Source organism: Canis lupus, chromosome 36 (assembly GCF_011100685.1).
Source record: "Canis lupus familiaris isolate Mischka breed German Shepherd chromosome 36, alternate assembly UU_Cfam_GSD_1.0, whole genome shotgun sequence".
In the NCBI taxonomy this organism is placed as follows: Eukaryota; Metazoa; Chordata; class Mammalia; order Carnivora; family Canidae; genus Canis; species Canis lupus.
Window position 1 is genome coordinate 29,385,826 of NC_049257.1, and position 21,341 is coordinate 29,407,166.

General features: G+C 37.2%; 1 protein-coding gene across 1 annotated transcript in view; it reads right to left on the reverse strand.

Moving 5' to 3' along the window:
* ZSWIM2 (zinc finger SWIM-type containing 2) overlaps window positions 1-21,341 on the reverse strand; it is a 30,882-nt gene extending 9,541 nt beyond the window's left edge. Inside the window, exons 1-7 of the mRNA XM_038584524.1 lie at window positions 21,189-21,341; window positions 19,479-19,555; window positions 17,428-17,468; window positions 11,563-11,773; window positions 4,633-4,884; window positions 1,142-1,226; window positions 351-463 (exon numbers count right to left, since the gene is read on the reverse strand). Of these exons, the coding sequence (XP_038440452.1) occupies window positions 351-463; window positions 1,142-1,226; window positions 4,633-4,884; window positions 11,563-11,773; window positions 17,428-17,468; window positions 19,479-19,555; window positions 21,189-21,341 (932 nt within the window). The remainder of the gene's footprint in view (window positions 1-350; window positions 464-1,141; window positions 1,227-4,632; window positions 4,885-11,562; window positions 11,774-17,427; window positions 17,469-19,478; window positions 19,556-21,188) is intronic.

The window sequence follows — 21,341 nt, forward strand, 5'->3', positions numbered from 1 at the left end:
ATTAATAATAATAGACAACATTATTTGAATATTTACTGTGTGTATTAACTCATTTTATATTCACAAACTTCCTATGAGTCTGGTTTTATAATTATTCACATTTTAAAGATGAAAAAAATGTGGCAGAGAGAAGTGAAGTAATGAGCCCAAAAGTCACTTGTAGCCAATTTGTACAAGATCTGGATCCAGGCAATCTGACTCTAGAGCCTTCATCTTTGCTTGTATAATAATGTTACTCAGCAGATGATTCATACTTACTGAAAAAGGAAAGAATAAAACTTATTCAAACTGAAAAATTATTTAAATGTCTCATATCATAAATGAAATGTAAGCTTGACTGAGAATCTCACCCTTCCTTTCCTTGAAAACGTGGCATCTTTTCTTCTATCTCATTTTTAATATTGACACATTTTACAATTTCATCTGATCTTTTTTCTAGTGATCTCCATCTTTGATTTCTCTTCTGTAATAGGTAAAAATTGGTGTTACTTTGCAAATCACGGAAATTTTAATTTCGTGCATTAAAATCAGTTGCATAGCAACAACATAGTGCGAATAACAAAGACTCATTTGAAAATATACCTTTTTCAATATTAAAAAATTTACAAGTTATTAGTGAGTCTAATATACGATTGCATAGCTACTGTAACTTGACTTTTAAGGTAAAAATGTTAATCAACAATGGTAATTGTGGATGTTTTATCTTGTGTAACAAATAGTATCTCAGCAACAGGAGATACTAACTTCTAAGTATACAGTTCAAATGATTGTAATAAAATTTCATTGTTGTTGATGTCAGAAATTTTAAAACCACAAGTGGTCGTCAATAAGTTATATCAATTTGAAACACTGAGGTTTTTTTTTTCTTTGAATGACTTTTCCAGCTTAGTAGCTGTAATTCCTGATTTATGTATAATATCACCAGATTTTGTTACTGTGTTAGTTTTATAAACTACCAATGTGAGAACTGGTTGCCTTGTACATTCCTATGAAAAAGAATTCTCGTAAAAATATGGTCTTAGGTTTTTATTAAAAAACAATCAGCTCTACTGAAAGTGTTATCTATTCTTAGATTGACTTCACTTAGATTTCCAACAGCACAAACACAAGCGCCATATAAAATTCAAGATGGATACGGTACCTCACGAAATGCAAATGGGTGAGAAAGGTGGCAGCAGCCATCAAAACATTCCTGGCATAAGTGATACTCTATGCATCTGGTACACCTACAAACACAGAAGACCAAGACATAGACAAGAACACAAATCCAGTCATTTTTGGTGGTTTTGGTGAACAATTCCTGCCAGAATTTCCTGAGAACTAGGCAAATAGGACGAGGCCCATTTTATCTCACCCATCTTGGCTTCCTACTGCTACAGTAACAAATCATAACACATTTAGCAGCTAAAACAACACAACTTTATTATCTTAGAGTTTTGTAGGATAAAAGTCTAACACGGGTCTCAAGGGGCTAAAATCCAGGGGTCTGCGGGATTGTATTCGTTTCTGGAGGTTCTAGAGGGGATCCGTTCCCTCGCCTTTTCCATGTTCTAGAGGCCGTCTACCTTCCTGGGCTCAGCTCGTGGCCTTTTCCTCCATCTTCAAAGCAAGGAATGCTTGGTCTCGGGCCTTTCTTCCAAAGTCACATTTCCCTCTGACTCTCTTTCTGCTTCCTTTCCACTTTTAAGAACCCTTGTGATTACACGGGGCCCAGATAATCAAGAATAATCCCTTTATTTCAAGGTCAAGTGTTTAGCAACCTCATTTGCACCTGCAATCTTCGTTTCTCTATGACACGTAACATAATATATAGGTTCTGAGGATAAGAATGCAGACGACATATTTGGGAGGGCATTATTTTGCCTACCATGCATCCCCTTTGGGATGTGTTCCCCTATTACCTCAGCTTTCCTTTTATTTCTTTCTCTAAATTCCTGTAGGATTTGTAACCTCTTAGGTATTGTATCATTTGATTATCCAGTGTTTTCCAATTGTTTCATGGATGCAAGAATTATACTTAGCAGAATACTTTTTGAAAACAGGAATTATATTCCCTCTCTTTGCTCACAACATGTAAAAAAGGTGTATGTATAAAAAGTTCTTAAGCTGATAAACAGAAACATCACTTTCCACAAAAGCTCCATCTAAAACTTACATTTATAAATATTTTGCAACAAGCAGATAATTTTAATTTACTTGCAGCAATATTCATGAGACAAATCATATTCTGAGCAGTAATCAAATGAGCTTATTTTCTTACTCAAGTTATCAGAGATTTAGAAAACTATTTCCATGAGAAATTTGGGAAAATATATCCTTCAGATATCTTACAGGCACAAGCACGAATTTATTTATTATTACTATTTATATGTCCATGAAAGTTCTTAGAAATCCTCATCAATTGATCATAGCAGTGGTGCAGTTTATTTGATACACCAAATTTTGTTAGGCAAGAAAAAAATATTTTATATTTTTATAAAAATATTTTATATATGTATATATATAGTGAAATTAGCTACTTAAAAGATAACTAGCTCTATTGTGAAACTCTAATGAAGAAGGAACTGAAAAGCTTTCTAGTTTGTCTCCTACTCAATCCATTCCTAAAACTACTAGGAATAGTTTTTCAGTCTAATGACTAAATGTCAGTATTTGAGGGAACGCAATGAGGGTGAAGTCACAGATGTTGAAATACATTCTTTAATTTGTAAAAAAGACTGATATAGAGGTAAATAATTGTGAGCTAAACCTAGAGAGGAGAAGTTATTCTCAAAGGAGGGTGTAGAGCAGTGGGCAGAGAGCAAAACAGTGGAGAAAGCCTGAGTTTGGAACGATTCTCCCCAGAATGTGCCACTTTGGCATGCGGATTATTTTGAGCTGAAGTCATCAAGGCCCAAAAGACTCAGGAGGAGCTTTTTTGCCTCCCCTTCAACTGCTAAAGGAATTTAGCAGAAAGAGACCTTTCAGGAGAGAGAACTGCAAAGAAGTGTGAGCTCACTGTGGAAAGCTGGAGGGAGCTCAGCAGGACCTGTTTGTCCAAATTTCCCTCTGTGTTCCATTGTTTCTGCATGGCAGACATTGGCTCTTTCCATCTTCCCATAGTCTTCTTTCCCTTTGAAGCCTCAGACCCCTATCCCCTTCTAGCTCCAGATGGCTTATAAGCCTCAGGTGAACTTCTCATGTCAATGGGAGGCTCCCACAGGAACAAGTTTAATTTTTTTCTGCTATTAATCTGTTTTATGTCAGTTACAGTAACAGACTAACAAGAAGAACCTAGAAAGTTACAGAAAATTTTTTCCTCCTGAGCAAGAGGTAGTAAGAAGAATCATCCACTAAGACACAAAGAGCAGTCAGAGAGCTCAGAGTGATGGTGGAGTGCACTGCCATCAACAAAAGACTTAAAATAAGACTTGAAATAATCTACTAAAGCCACACACTGATCATTTGAGGAATAGGCAACAATGAGGATGGAGAAATTTGCACCATGGCCGCTTCTTGCCCTTATCCCCCACAGCTGTTCCTCCTAATCCCTCTTCCACACGTTATCTTGGCTCCTTACTGTTGGAATCCATACCTCTTAAAAGCAATGGCTGCTAAAACTGAAGATCAAGTCTTTCCTTTGTCAAGAACTCTATTTAACCAACACTCCTGACTTTAGCTGAACACCTGCCAAACCTTTACAAAATTCTTCCTTTCTTCCTCAATTTAAAATGCTCCTTTGGAGCCTTCTCAGGCCACTCATTTTCCAATACTTTTACTTATAGTGATCCAGTTGATTTTATCCCATGTGACACATAGAGAAAACAGAACTAAAACACTTCAGAGCAGAAGAGTTATCATTTGCTGATGAGAGTGATAAAAACAGTTTTTTGGTTTTATGAGAGGGTTCTAAAAATATATATTAATTGGGCTCATCCTAATGTATTTTTCTAGGAAGACTGAAAAAAAAGAAGAATATATTTTCTTAACATACAGTTAAGCTAAAATTTTAATTAAAATGCAATCTCCCAAGCATAGCAATTAATTGCTGTTTTAGTATGGCAACTGGGGGAAAGTTTGGGGATTACTTTAAAAAGTAACAAAAATTGATTTCTCTAATATTTATCTTATTGTTGTTGAGGCATAGGATTAAAGAAAAAAGCATGAACTCATTGCAGTTTTGAGTTTGTGAAACTTGATTAAATATTCAGTCCATCTGGTCAATATCCCTCCAGTTCAATCCTAGGAGCTTTTGGCAGTTGATGGTTCAAAGAAAGTCATAGAAGTTGAGAGATCTGGAAGTTGAGGCTTCTGAATTTGGAAACTCATTTAGGCCAAAGCAACAGGCCTGTGTCCAGAGCTTCCAGGGCAGGATGCTACTTCAGACTCTCAATCTACGCTGGAGTACAAAGCCAATGTCTTTGTGTAAGCGAAGAAATAAAACAATCAGAATTTTGGAGGTACTGGGCTGACATAAATCACCAGTCTGGAAATCCTAAATAAGTAACCATCACGTAAGGCAAACATACTATATATATACACACACACTGAAGGAAAGAGGCCGTCTCAATGACTAGTACCCTAGTGCTCCAAGTTTCCTAAAGTTCAAAAAAGGTCAGAATACATGTTTATAATTTTACTGATGACACTTACTTATAACATTTCCCCTCAATTGGAAATTGTTTACAGTTATTACAGGGAATTCCAAGGTGTTTGTCCAGTCGCTCTCTTTCAGCTGCAGTCACAAGGTTGCTAGAGTTTTTGAATTCTTCTAAAACAAGTTTTAATGGTGCAAACTCTTTCCTACACAGAGGACATTTCAACATGGAAGTATCTGAAATCGGATCCTGATAGTTAGCCAGGATCTTCATGCATTTTATATGGATGCTATTGCCACAGCCAAACCTGTCAGAAATAAAATCTGAATTTACCATTTGTATACACCAAAGTTATATATATATATATACATATATATATATATAAGTTATATATATATAAGTGCTATATATATAGCACTTTCAGTGCTACCATCATTATTTCCCATAAAAATAGATTCTGAACCGATTTTCCAAATAAAGCTTGATTATACACATAACCACTATCTTATCTACCTACCCAATCTATCATCTTTAATTTAATGCATTAGGATTCCTAATAAACTCTCCCCCATTCTGATGAAATGGTGGTAAACAATTCTGCATCATCAAAATATTTGTCATTTTTAAAAAAATTTTATTTTTTAAGTAATCTCTACACCCATTGCAGGGCTTGGACCCACAACTCTAAGATCAAAAATTGCATGCTCTATTGACTAAACCAGCCAGGCACCCCAATATTTTTCATTTTTAAAGAGACAACAAATATAATCTTAACAAAAGGAAAATTATAGCAATAATTATTGTTTTTTAAATAAAAAGCATCATTGAGATTGGGGTATTACCTTATTTTCCTAGAAATCACACAGTATGTAGTAGTACCTGACAAATATCTACTGAGAGAAATAATATTTTGGAAAATAGTTAGCAACTTAAAAATATGCAGTAGAAGCAGCCATGTGAAAAACTACATGAAAAAAAAAACTACGTGAATGAAAATTTTGACAAATAATCAGGAGTAAGAAAATGAAAAGTTCAATAGTAAATAGTTACCCAAATATCCAAGTCCAACTTTATAGTGCCTCAAAGAATAGTATGAATATGACACTCTTAACAAATGTTTGTATGGCTAAAAATTTCAATTATTTAGATTTAAAGATAGAATTTTGAGAAACTGAAAAGAATTTTTATAATATTAAAGTACTGTCTTTACTCTCAGAAAATTCTTTGTAACTGGTCTAAGCCATGACATTTATTCATGTGTATAAAACAAAAATGTGAAAATTATCCTACTTTAATAACTTAAGGTAGAGAGGGGAGTGAAGTGGAGTTAGGCTTTAATTTTCGCCCTTTATAATGTAGCCTAGAAATGTTTAGAATAAGAACAGGACCTTCTACAATGGCTATGTTAGGAAACAAAAGAAGGACAATTAAATAATAAGCAATAGGTAAAGCTTTTTGTTGTTTATCAATACGTCTTAGAAGAATCAGTTACAAACATATTGAATTAGAATTTTTTTCATAAGCTTCAAATATCCAAAGGAAAAACATGTAGAAGTGTGAGAAGATGGCAAAATAGAATCTTGAGCTCACCTTGTCCTGACTAACAGACACTCACACTGACACAAGAGCCACCTAAGTGCAGTTAACTCTCACCTGGAACATGGGCAGAACGGGCTTTTCACAGTTAATTGTGGAGGGAATTTAACATTGAAAAGTATAAGAGGAGCAGAGATAGGCTCAGGAACTAAACCCCTGGGGAGACTAACTACAAATACGAGGGACACCACAAGCATGGACAACTGGCAGGATGGGCCCCAACCCTAGGCACCCAAGGCACAGGGAACATGTGGGGAAGAGGAGTCACCACATTTGGCTTTGAAAACCAGTAGGGCTTACCAGTTTTTACATCAGCGGGGCTTAGCTCCAGGAGAGCCACAGGGTGATAGGAAACTGACCCTCCACCCTTAAAGAGCAGCATAACAAAAACCCAGCCCCAGCCAAAATACAGCAAAAAAGCAGCAGTTTGAAAAGCACTGGGGTTATCATGAAGGAGATTGATTTACTAATTTCAGAACGTGCCTCAGAGGAGTAAGGATCACTAGGAGACTTCTCCAAGAACAAAAGAGCTAGTGGGCACCATTTCTATCTTTCCCCATCCCAGAGGCTAGATAGCCAGATACCTGCAGGAACCAGCATACACACTCTCCACCTATTTTGCTATCACAGTGCTTCCTGCCCCCACATTATCCTGTGGAGCCAGACCAACCAACTTGCCCCACTTAGCAGGTGTCCCACCAAAGTAGCTCCTGGTCTAACACACTCTGCAAGCTGTCCCAGCAGGGACCAGCACCATTGCAAAGTGACGCCTACCCTGGGGAGAGAGGCAGCTAACTACACACACCAGTGTACCCACAGTCTCAGCAGCCAAACCTTACAGCAGGCAGCTTAGACACCACCCTGCCAGCCAGTGCAACTGCAGTGCTGGCTCGCAGACTGGGGGCAGGCATGAGGTCTGACTTCTGGCCCCATCCACCCATGAAAGTCTTTCAAGTGACAACACAGGAGAGTGCCCTGAGTTCAGTGTGACTGCAGTCCCAACAGGTAGGATGAGGGCAGGCATCCAGTGTGACCACTAATACTGCCCAACTACAAGACTGGTAGTGCTTTTAGATGGGTTCAAACTTAAGTGACCAACTTATATATACTTTTATTTTTTTAAGATTTTTAAAAATTTATTCATGAGACGGGCGGGGGGGGGGGGGCAGAGACACGGGCAGAGGGAGAAGCAGGCTCCATGCAAGGAGCCCAATGTGGGACTGGATCCCAGGACCCTGGGATCATGCCCTGAGCTGAAGGCAGACGTTCAACTGTTGAGCCACCCAGGAAGCCCTAATATATACTTTTATATAGACTTTAAAAAATATATTATTTATTTACTTATTTTATTTATGAGAGAGAGTGCATGAGTGAGGGTGAGTGAGAGAGCATGATTGGGGCAGAGGCAGAGGGAGAGGAAGAGGCAAATTCCCCCCTGAGCAGCAAACCCAAAGAGGGGGTCCATCCCAGGACCCTGGGATCATGACCGGAGTTGAAGGCACTTAACCAACTGAGCCACCCAAGGTGCCCGTTATATAGACTTTTATATCCATGATGTTATATATGAACCTAATAGCGATCATACATTTAAAAAAACTATAAATTATATAGAAAAAATAAAGGGAAAGGAATCCAAGCATGACACAAAAGGAAGCCATCAAACCACATCAGAAGAGAGCAAGAGAAGGAAGGAATGGAGAAGAACTACAAAAACAAGCATAAAACAAGTAACAAAATTGCAATAAGTACCTAAATATCAATAATTACTTTAAAAGTAAATGAACTAAATGTTCCAATCAAAAGGCAGGGTGAGTGGATGGATAAAAAATACCAACTCATCTATATGCCACCTTCAAGGGACTCACCTCAGACTGAAAGACATATGGAGATTGAAAATGAAGAGACGGAAAACCACTTACCATGCAAATGAAAGTGAAAAGAAAGTCAGAGTAGCCATACTTATATTGGACAAAATGGGCTTTAAAACAACGACTGTAACAAGAGAAAAACAAGGACATTACATATATATAGGGAACAATTCAACAAGAGGATATAACAGCTGTAAATGTTTGTGTACTCACATGCGAGCACCTAACTACATAGAGGAACTATTAACAGACATAAAAGAAGAAATTGACAGTAATGCAATAATAGTAGAGGATGTTAATATCCCATTTACATCAATGAATGAATCAGCCAGATGGAAAATCAACAAGGAAATAGTGGCTTTCAACAACACGTTGGGTCAGATGGACTTAATAGATATTCAGAATATTCCATCCCCAAACAGTAGAATATACAATCTTTTCAAGAACACATGGAATAATCTCCAGAATAGATTGCATGTTAGGCCACAAACACGTCTCAATAAATTCAAAAAGACTGGAATCATATCATGTTTTCTGACTATAACATTATGAAATTAAAAATCAAACAGAAGAAAAAAGTCAGAAAAAACCACAAATAAATGGAGGCTAAATAACATGCTACTAAACAATGGGCGGGTTAATCAAAATATAAAAGAAATAAAAAAATGTGTGAAGACAAATGAAAATGAAATCACAATGGTCTAAAATCTTTGGGATGCAGCAAAAGTTGATCAAAGAGGGAAATTTATAGCAATACAGACATACCTCAAGAAGCAAGGAAGATCTCTAACAAACAACATAACCTTATAGCTAAAGGGGCTAGAAAAAGAACAAAACCCAAAGCTAGTAAAGGGAAGGAAATAATAAAGATTTAAAGAAGAAATAAATGAAAAGATACAAAAAACCCTCTCCTCAGACATTATAATAGATCAATGAAACCAGGAGCTGGTTCTTTGAAAGGATCAATAAAATTGATAAACTTTTCACCAGGCTCATCAAGAAAAAGTGAGAGAGGCCCCGAATATATAAAATCAGAAATGAAGAAGGAAAAATAACAGCCAATGCCACAGAAACACAAAGAATTAAAAGAGAATATTATGAAAAATTGTATACCAACAAATTGGGCAATGTAGAAGAAATGGATAAATTCCTAGAAACATAACACTTTCCTAAACTGAATCTACTTCCAATAAGAAATAGAACGTTTGAACAGACCATTTAGTAGCAAGGAAACTGAATAAGTAATGAAAAAACTCCCAATAGAAGTCCAGGACCAGATGGCTTCACAGGTGAATTCTACCAAATAATTAAAGAATATCTATTCTTCTCAAATTATTCCAAAAGATAGAAGAGGAAGGGAAGCTTCCAAATTCATTCTAGTAGGCCAGCATTATCCTGGGACCAAAACCAGATAAAGATACTACAAAAAAAATGTATAGGCCAATCTCTCTGATGAACATAGATGTAAAAATCCTCATCAAAATATTAGCAAACCTGGGACACCTGGGTGGCTCAGTGGTTGAGCGTCTGCCTTTGGCTCAAGGAGTGACCCCAGGGTCCTGGGATCGAGTCCCACGTCGGGCTCCCTGCATGGAGCCTGCTTCTCCCTCTGCCTGTGTCTCTGCCTCTCTCTCTGTGCCTCTCATGAATAAATAAATAGTATCTTTTAAAAATAATTAGCAAACCAAATCAAACAATACATCAATACATTGAAAAATGACTCACCATGAACAAATGGGATTGATTCCAAGGATATAAGTGTGGTTCAATATTCATAAATCAATCAACAAGACATATCAGATTAGCAAGAGTTAGGACCAACGAAAGTGATCTCAATAGATGCAGAAAAAGCATTTGACAAAGTACAACATCCATTCATGATAAAAACTCTCAACAGAATAGGTTTAGAGGAAATAATTTCTCAATATAATAAAGGCCATATATGAAAAAAACACACTAAAATCATACTCAATAGTGAAAAACTAAATGCTTTTCCCCTAAGATCAGGAACAAGACAAGGATGTCCACTCTCACCAATTTTATTCAACACATTACTGAGAGTCCTCGCCTCAGCCGTCAGACTAAAAATAAATACACGACATTCAAATGGGTAAGGAGGAAATAGAACATTCAGTATTTGCAGATGACATAATACTATACATAGAGAACCTTACAGACTCCAGCAAAGAATACTAGAGCTAATAAATAAATTCAGTAAGGTCATGGGATACAAGACCAACATACGGAGATCTGCTGCATTTCTCTACACTGATAACGAAGTAGCAGACAGAGAAATTAAGAAAGCAGTCCCATTTAGAATGGCATCAAAAAGAACAAAATACTTAGGAATAAATTTAACCAAGGAGGTGAAAGACTTGTACTCTGAAAACTCTAAAACACCGATGAAGGAAATTGAAGATGGCACGACAAGTGGAAGGAGAGTCCGTGTTCTAGGATTGAAAAAAGTCAATACTGTTAAAATGTCCATACGACTCCAAGCAACCTACACAGTGAATATAATTTCTATCAGAATACAAGCAACGTTTTTCACAGAACTAGAACAAATAATCCTAAAATTTGTATGGAACCACAAAATATCCTAAATAGCCAAAGCAAACTTGAGAAAGTAAGACAGAGCTGGGAGTATCACAATTGCAAATCTGAAGATACACACGAAGCTGCAGTTATCCGCACAGTACGGCACTGGCACAGAAACAGATGCACAGATCAATAGAGCAGAAGAGAGAGCCCAGAGAGAAACCCATACACAGATGACCAATTAATCTACGACAAAAGAGGCAAGAATAGACAACAAGGAAAAGACAGTTTTTCAATGAATGGTGCCGGGAAAACTAGACGGCTATTGGCAGGAGAATGAAACTGGACCCCTTTCTTACAAAAATCAACTCAAAATGGATTAGAGGCCTAAATGTGAGATCTTGAAACCATAAAAATCTCCAAAGAAACACAGACAGTAATTTCTTTGACATCATCCATAGAACCATTTTTCTAGATTTGTCTCCTCAGCCAAGGGGGAAGCAAAAGCAAAATTAAACTATTGGGGTTACCTAAAAATTAAATGCTTTTTGCACAGCAGAGGAAACAATTAACAAAACCGAAAGGCACCCTGCGGAAGGGGAGAAGATATCTGCAAGGGCTTTATCTGATAAGGGTTAATATCCAAAATATATAAAGAACTTATACAATTCAACACCAAAAAGCCCCTAAATAATCTGATTAAAAATGGTCAGAGGATCTGAATAGACATTTTTCCAAAGCAGTCACACACCAGGGTGACAGACACACAGGGAGATGGTCAAGATCAGAAATCGTCAGGGTTGCTGTCAGAAGGGACGTGAGCGGGGGAACGGGGGAAATAGGGTTAGGAGTACACTTACCTTGATGAGCACTAAGTAATGTACAGAATTACTGAATCATTACATTGTACACCTGAAACTAATATAAATGCAGTATTTTAATTATACTTCAATAAAATAGAGAAAGAAAGAAACATTTGTCACCTGCAAAATGTGACAGGAAGCTTTTTCTCTAAAAGTAACTCTTGACAAATAGAGCACATATCATCTGAGCCAATTTCCTTCTGTTTGATGTACCCGTCTTCCTCAATGTGCACAGCTTCGCCATTTGTTCTTTTTTGGGGAGTTTGAACTCGATGTATTCCTTGGAGCAAGTCACTGATTTCTCTCTCCACGAGACCTAACCGCAAAGCAGCTAGTGAAAAATTCCAAAGTATTAAAATTCGGTGGCAAAACTGGAGATACAGAAATGTAACAGATTATGCTGAAAGTTAGAATTTTTTGTCCAAATATCGGAAAGGCTGTTGTGATTGAATTTTTATACCTACATTTACCACTTTTTGTATTTATTCCGAACCAAAAGGGCAGGAAAGAGTCATTTGTAAGAAGAATGAAAGTTATCTTTTTTTCCCCTTGTGACCGGAAAGAGTGCAAATATAGGGTTATAAAGGTTTTACACTGATTACATGATCGTGTTCCTCCTTGGATCGGTGTCACGATCTTACAATCTGACCTGTTCACCTTCTCCATAAACACATACTTACAACATAGAATTAAAAACAAAACAAAACAAAACAAAAACAAAAACAGGCACAAATGCAGAAAGGGGAAACAGGGATATTTGGGAAGCCAGTAAAATTAGTATCTGCTGGATGAGTAAAGAATGGATGGATAATGGGAGAGCAAGACTCAGCTGACGGTGCCGACTCTCCCGTCCTGGTTTAAGAGGGGAGAGGGTCTGTCAGAGGATCTTGGTAGCCACATCTTTCACAGATTTGGTCAGTATTCCTCAGGACAATCTATTATGAACTATGTTGCTTATTACCTGGGGATATGCATCCTTTGAGTTATGAATTTTCTCCATCTTGCTGTCCTGATAAGAAATTATTTTCTAATAATACATATGGTTTTGACCAGGGTATCTTAGATTCTTCATTCCCTGGCTCATCTCAGGCTCTTTTCCTTTTCTCTCTCTGTAACATGCCATAATTTAAATGCCGTCTGTTTTTGGTGCCCTGAATTCTACTCCTGTTATATACCCTGTATTATATCTAGAACATCCTTTAATAAATTTTTAAAACATTCACAAGGTCATGAAAAGCTTCATTTTTTTCTGGAAAGACTCTTGATTAGACACTAAAAATACTGAAAACATCATAGATACGTTTCAGTACAGAAATCTCTGTTCTTTGCATGCCATGGGGTGGCAGGTGGAATGTAAGAGGGTAACATACTGTAATTAACCATTACGTTGGGGGATGATGGCTATTTGTCACAGAGACGGAGCAACATCTGCTCTCTACAAAAAAACAAAAACAAAAACAAAAAAAACCACCACCACCAACAACAAAACATGGGGAGGAAAAAGAAGAAAAAAAATTGTGCTTTTGGGAATAGAGATTTTCTAGGGCAGCAGAATCACTGAATACAGGAGTTCATAAGAGGAGCTGGCCAGAAGCTGTCCTATGTGGTGTAATATGAATTGGAAGATACAAGGGAGAAACAAACTCTTCTGAGATCAATTTGGAAAAAATAAATGTATGAGACTAGGAAAGAACATTCTTTTATAGAGAAGAGCAAGACAGCTAACCTTATGGAAGATGTTCAATTTCATTAAACATCAAAGACAAGTGAGTTGAAATAAGAATGAGGCACAGACACAGAATGAATATTGCTACTGAATAAGTAATGACAAATAAATGAAATGTTATGTTTCTCATATTTAGAAAAGTCATATGAAGGCATTCTAGATCTTCTAAGGGTGTGTTAGATACATGGGAGAATGGAAACTATTTTCTTATGCAAATTTACCGATTATCATGGACCTTGTATCTGGCATTTTTTCGTGTTTTGTAGGCTAGCCTCTTTTTTTTTTCTAAAACTATGGAAATATTATTAATGTTTCAGAGTATTTCTGTGTATTTTTAAGTTATTTTCTTTGGGGACTTAAGTGTTCTGTTCATGCCTTTCACACTATGGTTAAGTAATAATATGTACCTAACACATGAATTCCAAAGCAAAACTTGCAGAAAATTGATACACCGCTCAAATTGCAAATTACTAAAAGTATTTTAAAGATTGATTTGGCAATCCATATGGGCGGCAGACTTAAAAATATCAATACTTCTACTCTAAAACCCAATTCATGAGATTTTGGGCTAAAGAAATAGTTGAAGGAAGAGACAGCTTCATGTACCAGGAATATAACCGTAGTTAGAAATAAACTAAATGACTAGCGGTAGAAGAATGTTAGCTAATTATGATTTACTATATTCTGTGGAATAATGTTAGCCATTGATGACTTTAATTACATAGATTACACAGCATTGAAAATGTTTACAAAGCAACAGTGTTTGATAAAAAAAGCAGAAGACAAGGTGCCCGTGGAGTACTGGGTTTGCATAAATATAAACTCAAAAAGGAAATAAGAAAGCATAAAAGTTTATGATATCTTTGCAGTGGGAATTTTAAAAAATTCCCTTAAATGTGGTTTTTACTTTATCTAAATATTTTATTAAAAAAGGAACAGATGGTATTTAGTAGACAAGAAATAGAGGAAAGGGAGAAGAGAGGAGCTCAAAAAGTCTGGTTTATACTTTGCATTCTGTCTGCTGTTAGCAGTGGACCTTTCAGAATCCCCCTTATAAAGAGGAGAGGGGAGCCGGATAGACTAAAAGTCTTTCTATGCCAACATTTGTAAAATGAAGAGGAGGAGAAGTTTCTGGCTCTTAGTTATTTGTCCCTCAGCTCTCTGTTAAAAAGTAAACTATCAAAAAGCAGACATTGTATTTAGAAGGAACTATTAGGTTGATAAATGTAGGTTTTGCTTAAAAACATTTGTTGGGGATCCGTGGGTGGCTCAGCGGTTTAGCGTCTGCCTTTGGCCCAGGGCGCGATCCTGGAGACCCGGGATCGAGTCCCACGTTGGGCTCCCGGTGCATGGAGCCTGCTTCTCCCTCTGCCTGTGTCTCTGCCTCTCTCTCTCTCTCACTCTGTGTGACTATCATAAATAAATAAAAAAAATAAAAAAAAACATTTGTTGGACGATAAGAAAAAAGAAATGTCCAATGCTCAAAGCCTGGTATCTTTGTAATACAATTCCTGCATAATCATCTTTGTAAGTCTTCAAAAATAAGTCATATTTTTGATATGCAACACTAGGGTCCAAATATTTGTTTTCTGATGTGTTTTAGAAGAATCTGGGAATGATATTCAAAACACTCTTCCCAAACAAAACAAAACAGAACACTCTTCCCTCATCACTAGTAACCATCTCCTCCATTATGCACATACGTCACATAATCCTAATGAATAACTGTTTATAGCTTTCTTTAAATTAATTTTCATGGATGTTTGTTCTAGCTTCCATTTACATGATAAATTTTAAGGTGTGCAAATAGGATTTTCTCAAAGTTGACTAAAACTTCTTTTAAATATAGGAAACATGGGAGATCTTTTATTTTAGTAGGAAGCATTCATTTTTCAAAATGAATATAAAGGATTGAACATTAAAAAAAATTCCCTACTATGGTAGACTCATATTTATGGAACAAAAAATGGTTTCTGTCCTCAAGAAGTACAAAGGGTAACACAATGTTAAATGTTATGTTGATCCATATCAAATTGCTATTTTTTGTAAATACTAACACCCAGAAATGTTAGTATTCATAGGTTTTGATTTATATAAAGGACCAAGCAGAGGCTCTTGGTTAATGCACAGTACAGTGAATATTCATTGACTTTGGTGGTACAGAGGGGCACTGTCTAACTGGCCAACCACCAGCCACATGTGGCTACTGAGCACTTGACATGTGGCTCACGTGGCTGAAAAACTAAATTTTTAATTTTGCTTCATTTAAATTGAAACTGAAAACTGATAATAGTCACTAAAAAATTTATATTTGCAACAATTTGGGTGTCATATGAATCTTTTCACCAACTGATTACTTTTTGAAATCTAAGTGCAGAGCGAATATTTCCAATGAAAATGTAGCGTCTGAGATGAGATGCTCTGTAAGTATAAAATACCTGCTAGACTTTGAGGACAGCCTACTAAATACTGCATAATTTTTATATTCATCGCCTCTTGATGTGATAATGTTTTGATGTATTGAATTAAATCAACACATATGATTGAAATTAAATTTCCCTTTTTCTTGCTTTTTTTTTTTTTTTTTTTGTTAATGCAGCTGCTAGGAAATTACATACGTGGCTTGCATGATGTCTCCGTTGGACAGCGCTAGCATAGACGCTTGCGGAAATGATTTGTACAACAGTGGGGAGAACAAATAAGACTTGGAGAGGATGAAAACATTTAACTTCAGGTGGATAAAATGAAGGAATAGAGAAGAAAACAATATGTATAGATCATAGAACCTAATCATGGTGTATGAAGGGGTTGGGAGAGAGGATGAAGTAGAGAATTAAGGGACACTTCAGGAAGAACCTTTTGTCTACAATGTGAAGGAGGAAGCCCTGAAGTGCAGGCCCTGAAGAGGAGGAGGCTACTGGCAGCACTATGAAGAGCTCCTGAGGGTTGGAGAAAAGCGAGAAAGAGGGCGGAGAGATGAGAGCCCCGTGGGGAAGAAGGCGAGATACAGCGTGAACGGGATTCCTGGCTCCGACCAGAGATACGAAGGAAGAAACTGGGGCAGGAAAAGTCCCTTCCTTTCTGGTTTTGGAGACTAAAGAAGCAGCAAAGCCAATACATGGGGTGGGGAGTACAAGATGGGAGCACAAATGGGAAGAAATTTGATATTTAAATATCTACCTCTGGAACCTCTAAAACGGATCTGCCCCGAAGGCAGCTGGAAATACCTCTTGGTTGAGAAGACCCTGAAATCACTGGTACAGAGGAAACAGCAGATGCGGAAAATGGGAGACCTTCCTCAGAAAGTGTCAAGTGAGAGAAGAGTAAAAATAAACTTCTGTGAAACACTGACATTAATTTACTATTTAGTACAACTTTTAAAGGTTTATTGTAATTATTCTTATGTGATAGTTGAGGGGAATTTAACTTGGCTAAATAAAACCAATACTCTTAGAACTAAAAAAAAAAAAAAAACCAATACTCTTAGAACTAAAAAAAAAAAAAAAAATCGAACACTTATTATCATTTTAATCTTTACGAATATTATAAACATTTGCTAATAAATTTTAAAATGTCATTGCAATTCTTAGATGGGTTTATTGTAGGCCAAATAAGCACATGACTAGAGCAACCCTTCCATCGTGACAATATCTTTTTTTATAAAATCTGCAAATCCAGATGACCTGCAACAAAATTATTTTTCTCTTTTAATTTTGATAGACCCCAGAACTTAAAGTTACACAGCTATATGCTTGACTCTAAACTCAATTTAAGTACTGTCATAAAAATATTTTATCCTTAAAATATGTATACTTGTATATTTTTTAAAAGATTTACATATACATATTTGCATACAAGTTTCAGTCAGTAGACATTTTTAAATGAAATTATGTGCCATGTCAACTGTCTATTGATGGGACCTAAAAAATTACATTTCTTATTTTTCCTGTAATTAAAATAATTTAAAATACAGAAACCACTGTGAATCTTTGCTTACAACGCATGAGGGAAATTTTGCCTTCTGAATAACTAGTCATTGTTTCACCCTTTTAAAAAGTCCTACTGAATTTGAAATGATAAAGTTACATTTTTTTTGTTAAGGAAGAAAATTGTTCCAACTGTCTTAAATGTAACAAATTGAGCTATAGATAGTTGTCAGATTGTTTAGGAGAATAATTTTTTAAATTTAGAATATGTCCAAACAAAAAATTACTAACAATGTTAACTTCAAAATAATAAAAGAAAAAAACACAACTTACATTCATGATTCCTTGGAAGCTTGAATTTTTTCAACAAGACCCTAATATTCACAGGCCAAAAACAAACAAACAAACAAAAACATTTATTTCTGACAGAACCTAAAAAGATGTATTTTGTTTTAATTTTAGGATAGGGACAGCATTACAGAACTTATATTGCTGACAGCGTTATAAATAAACTTAACACTTACTGATTTTGTTATGATAGTAGGCAAATATGTTAACTATACTGAAATTAAAATAAAAAATTCAGACAAAAATAATAGTTAAATACATGTTTTAAAGTAAGCATTGTGAAAAAAGTGTGATGAATGAACATAAAAACATTTATAATAAAGAGATTTGCCAGTCAGTCCATGTATTTCTCTAGGAAATACAGATGTTCACAGAGTTAGGCTAGTGAGGGAATTGAGGTATTCATAGTACTTCCTTTCAACTTCCCTAGAAGTTTCTTACGCCCGGAAATGGAGTAATTTTCTGGAGAGTACCAAGTGGCTGCTTTCCTACATATAGCACTTTAACATATGACAGAAAAAATACTTAAAATATCACCAATTAAAAAGGACTATGGCTTTTTTTAAAGTGAGAAATACATTTAAAATTCTTAAACATATTAAATATATTTAGTATAATAAGGACTTGAATATTTCCATTTAGTTTGATTAATGTATTGTAAAAAACGAGTTACATTATATAAAAATGAGAACAGAAGGTTTTTGCCCCGAGGAAGCTAGCACTAAAAAAAAAAAAAAAAAAAAAAAAAGAAGAAACAAACAAAAAAAAACACCTATTTTAAGAAATGTAATTATTATTATTTTTTAAATTTTTATTTATTTATGATAGTCACACACACACACACACACAGAGGCAGAGACACAGGCAGAGGGAGAAGCAGGCTCCATGCAGGGAGCCCAACGTGGGACTCGATCCCTGGTCTCCAGGATCGCGCCCTGGGCCAAAGGCAGGCGCCAAACCACTGCGCCACCCAGGGATCCCGAAATGTAATTATTTTTAATAATAAAACCAAACTGCAAGTTTTGAAAGGTTCATATTTTATATCTTCTATGCTAACTAAAGCAAATTATGTTAGCAATGCTGGATAGAAACTGATCAAAACAACAAAAACTAGGTAAATGAAAGTTTTGGAAATGACAAATACACACCGTTTTGTTTTGTTTTGTTCAACCTATAAAGAAAAGCACTCAAAATGTGGGATACACTTTCCTCTCAATTTTTTGTTTGATTTGTTTTACTCTCAAAGATCAATCAGACTTTCTATAAAAGTATATTTCATGATTTGTTTGTGTACATATAGGTGAATAAAACAAAATGAGTTTGAAAGAATGAAAAACATGGAAAAAATTCCAAATTATTTCCAAACACTAAGTGGAAAGAGTCTTTAAATTTCCATTCCTAGGATTCCTCTACAAATAGCTTCTCAGACTAGAGGAGAAATTTCAGGTTCGTCGGAAGTAACCTTCAGTGGAGTCCTACTACCGTCTTGAAAGAGTCATAGTAAACGCTTATTGAAAACAAAAATAATACGTTAAAAATACATCATAATGAAAAAATCAAAATGGATTTTTTTGTTTTAAGTCATTTGTTGTACTGTATTTACAAAGAAAACAAACAATTCATCAGTTAGAATAAAAATTAAAATGTATGAAGGGATTTATTTTTAACTGACCACAAATAGAAATCCTATAGTCAGAACATAAGTAACAGTAGTGATGTGAATGAATCAGGGAGGTTTTTCTTTTTTATAGTTAGATTTCACATTTGTATGTACATAATGAGACCCTCAGAAGTGATTTTTTTCTTAATAAAAACATAAACATTCAAAAGTTGCAGAGGTGGTCATATGTTTCTCAAGTTAGACCTTACTTAATTTTCAAGATGAAATAAAATACTGCAAAATATACTGAAAAACTACAGCCATTTTACCTTAATATTCTCCCAATGCCAAATTTCTTTAATCTGGTACTCAAATCACAAAAAAGGCAATATTGTAAGAAGTCCCCTTGAGGCCGACCTTTATTACAGTTACTTACCAGCATATATGCTTACAAAGTTCCCCTCCTTTCAGAAATGTGGAACAGTTACAAACATGAGGATTTCCTAAAAAAACCTTTAAAAGAAAAATGCATACTTAAAAAAAAAAAACTCTTGAGCTAATTTTTAGAGTTAGAATAAAACTAATTTAATAGATAATAGAATTAAAAGAGATTTTCAAGAGGTAATTTAGTTTAGGTGACTCCAAAGGTTGCATATAGTGGATGGAGACATCTTAACTTTGGACACCAGCCTCTTCATATTCTTTGTCCGGGTTAATGATCCGCATCATCAGCTAAGACTGTTTTTAGGTGACCTACACTCACTTTTTGAGAGCTAAAAAAAAAAAAAAAAAAAAAAAAAAAAAAAATCTACACATTTCTTACTGAAAATTCCTTCTGCCTTGCAGGGGAGCTAAAGATCTTTCATACAGTAGCTCATCCTGGATTTTCGTTTTGCACATTTAAATCGGCATATAATTTTACTTGAGAAGAATAATTTTACTCACCAAGTGTATATTGACTAAAACAAATTACTAACTACAGTAAGTGTTATGAAGGACAACGTAAAAGGAAAAAAAAAGGATATCTTAAATAAGCATAGGCTAGTAATTTGTACTCGGTGCTTAAGATGCAGGACACTGAATTAAAATTTTCCAAGTCAACACCTGGCTGACTTTTGAGGGGCAAGAGTGGGATATGCAAATATAAAATATTGTTGTCTTTCAGAAAAATCAAAAATAATTTTTATTAAGGCCTTCCCAAGGAATTGTCATCTAAACAGCACTTTCAAAGGATCTCCTTGGAGTTTTAGAGTAACTAAAGAGAAAGAAAAACCGATTTTATTGATTTAGTAAGTTACAGGTACGTGAGGACCCAAGACCGGCGCAACACAAACCCTATATTTAAATAAAACGTCTCATATTTTCAAGCCTAAAGATCAGGCGAGGGCCGTGACCTTACAAGAGTTGATGCAATTTGGAGTCCTGACTTCCAAACACGAAACTTTTCACTCATTTCTAACACATACTATATCCCTGTGCCATCTGCGGGTCTTTAGAGGCTGGAACTCGCAGTGCGTGGGTGTGGCAGTGAGAATCCGCAGGGATCCTGAGGGTGGTTGGATCCCCTGCGGGCCCAGGAGGGCCGGGGGGCAGGGGGGCCAGGGGGGTCAGGGGGATCAGGGAGGTCAGGAGGGTCGGGGGGCCCAGGAGGGCTGGGGGGGCAGGGGGGCCAGGGGGGTCAGGGGGATCAGGGAGGTCAGGAGGGTCGGGGGGCCCAGGAGGGCCGGGGGCCAGGGGGGTCAGGGGGATCAGGGAGGTCAGGAGGGTTGGGGGGCCCAGGAGGGCCGGGGGCCAGGGGGGCCAGGGGGGTCAGGGGGATCAGGGAGGTCAGGAGGGTCGGGGGGCCCAGGAGGGCCGGGGGGCAGGGGGGCCAGGGGGGTCAGGGGGATCAGGAGGGTCAGGAAAGTGGGACAGGGGGTCATGGGGGTGGGGGGTGGGGGGTGGGCCGGGGGGGCCAGGGAGGTCAGGGGGGTCAGGAGGGTCAGGGGGGTGGGCCAGGGGGGTCAGAGGGGCCAGGGGGCTCCGGGGGGTCGGGAGGATCTGGGAGCCAGGAGGGTCAGGGGGGTCAGGAGGGTCGGGGGTGGGCCAGGGGGGCCCGGGGGTCAGGGCGGGGTCCAGGGGGACCGGAGGCGAGGGGGGTGATTACTCGGAAGTCCCCGCGCTCGGGCTCCTCCTCCCGGAGCAGGAAGCCGGTGGGGCCCATCTGCCGCAGGAGGTAGAGGCCGCCGCGCAGGGCCAGGTCCTGCCGCCCGCCCACCAGCTCCCGGGAGCGGCCCCCGCAGCCCCGCGGCCGCAGCAT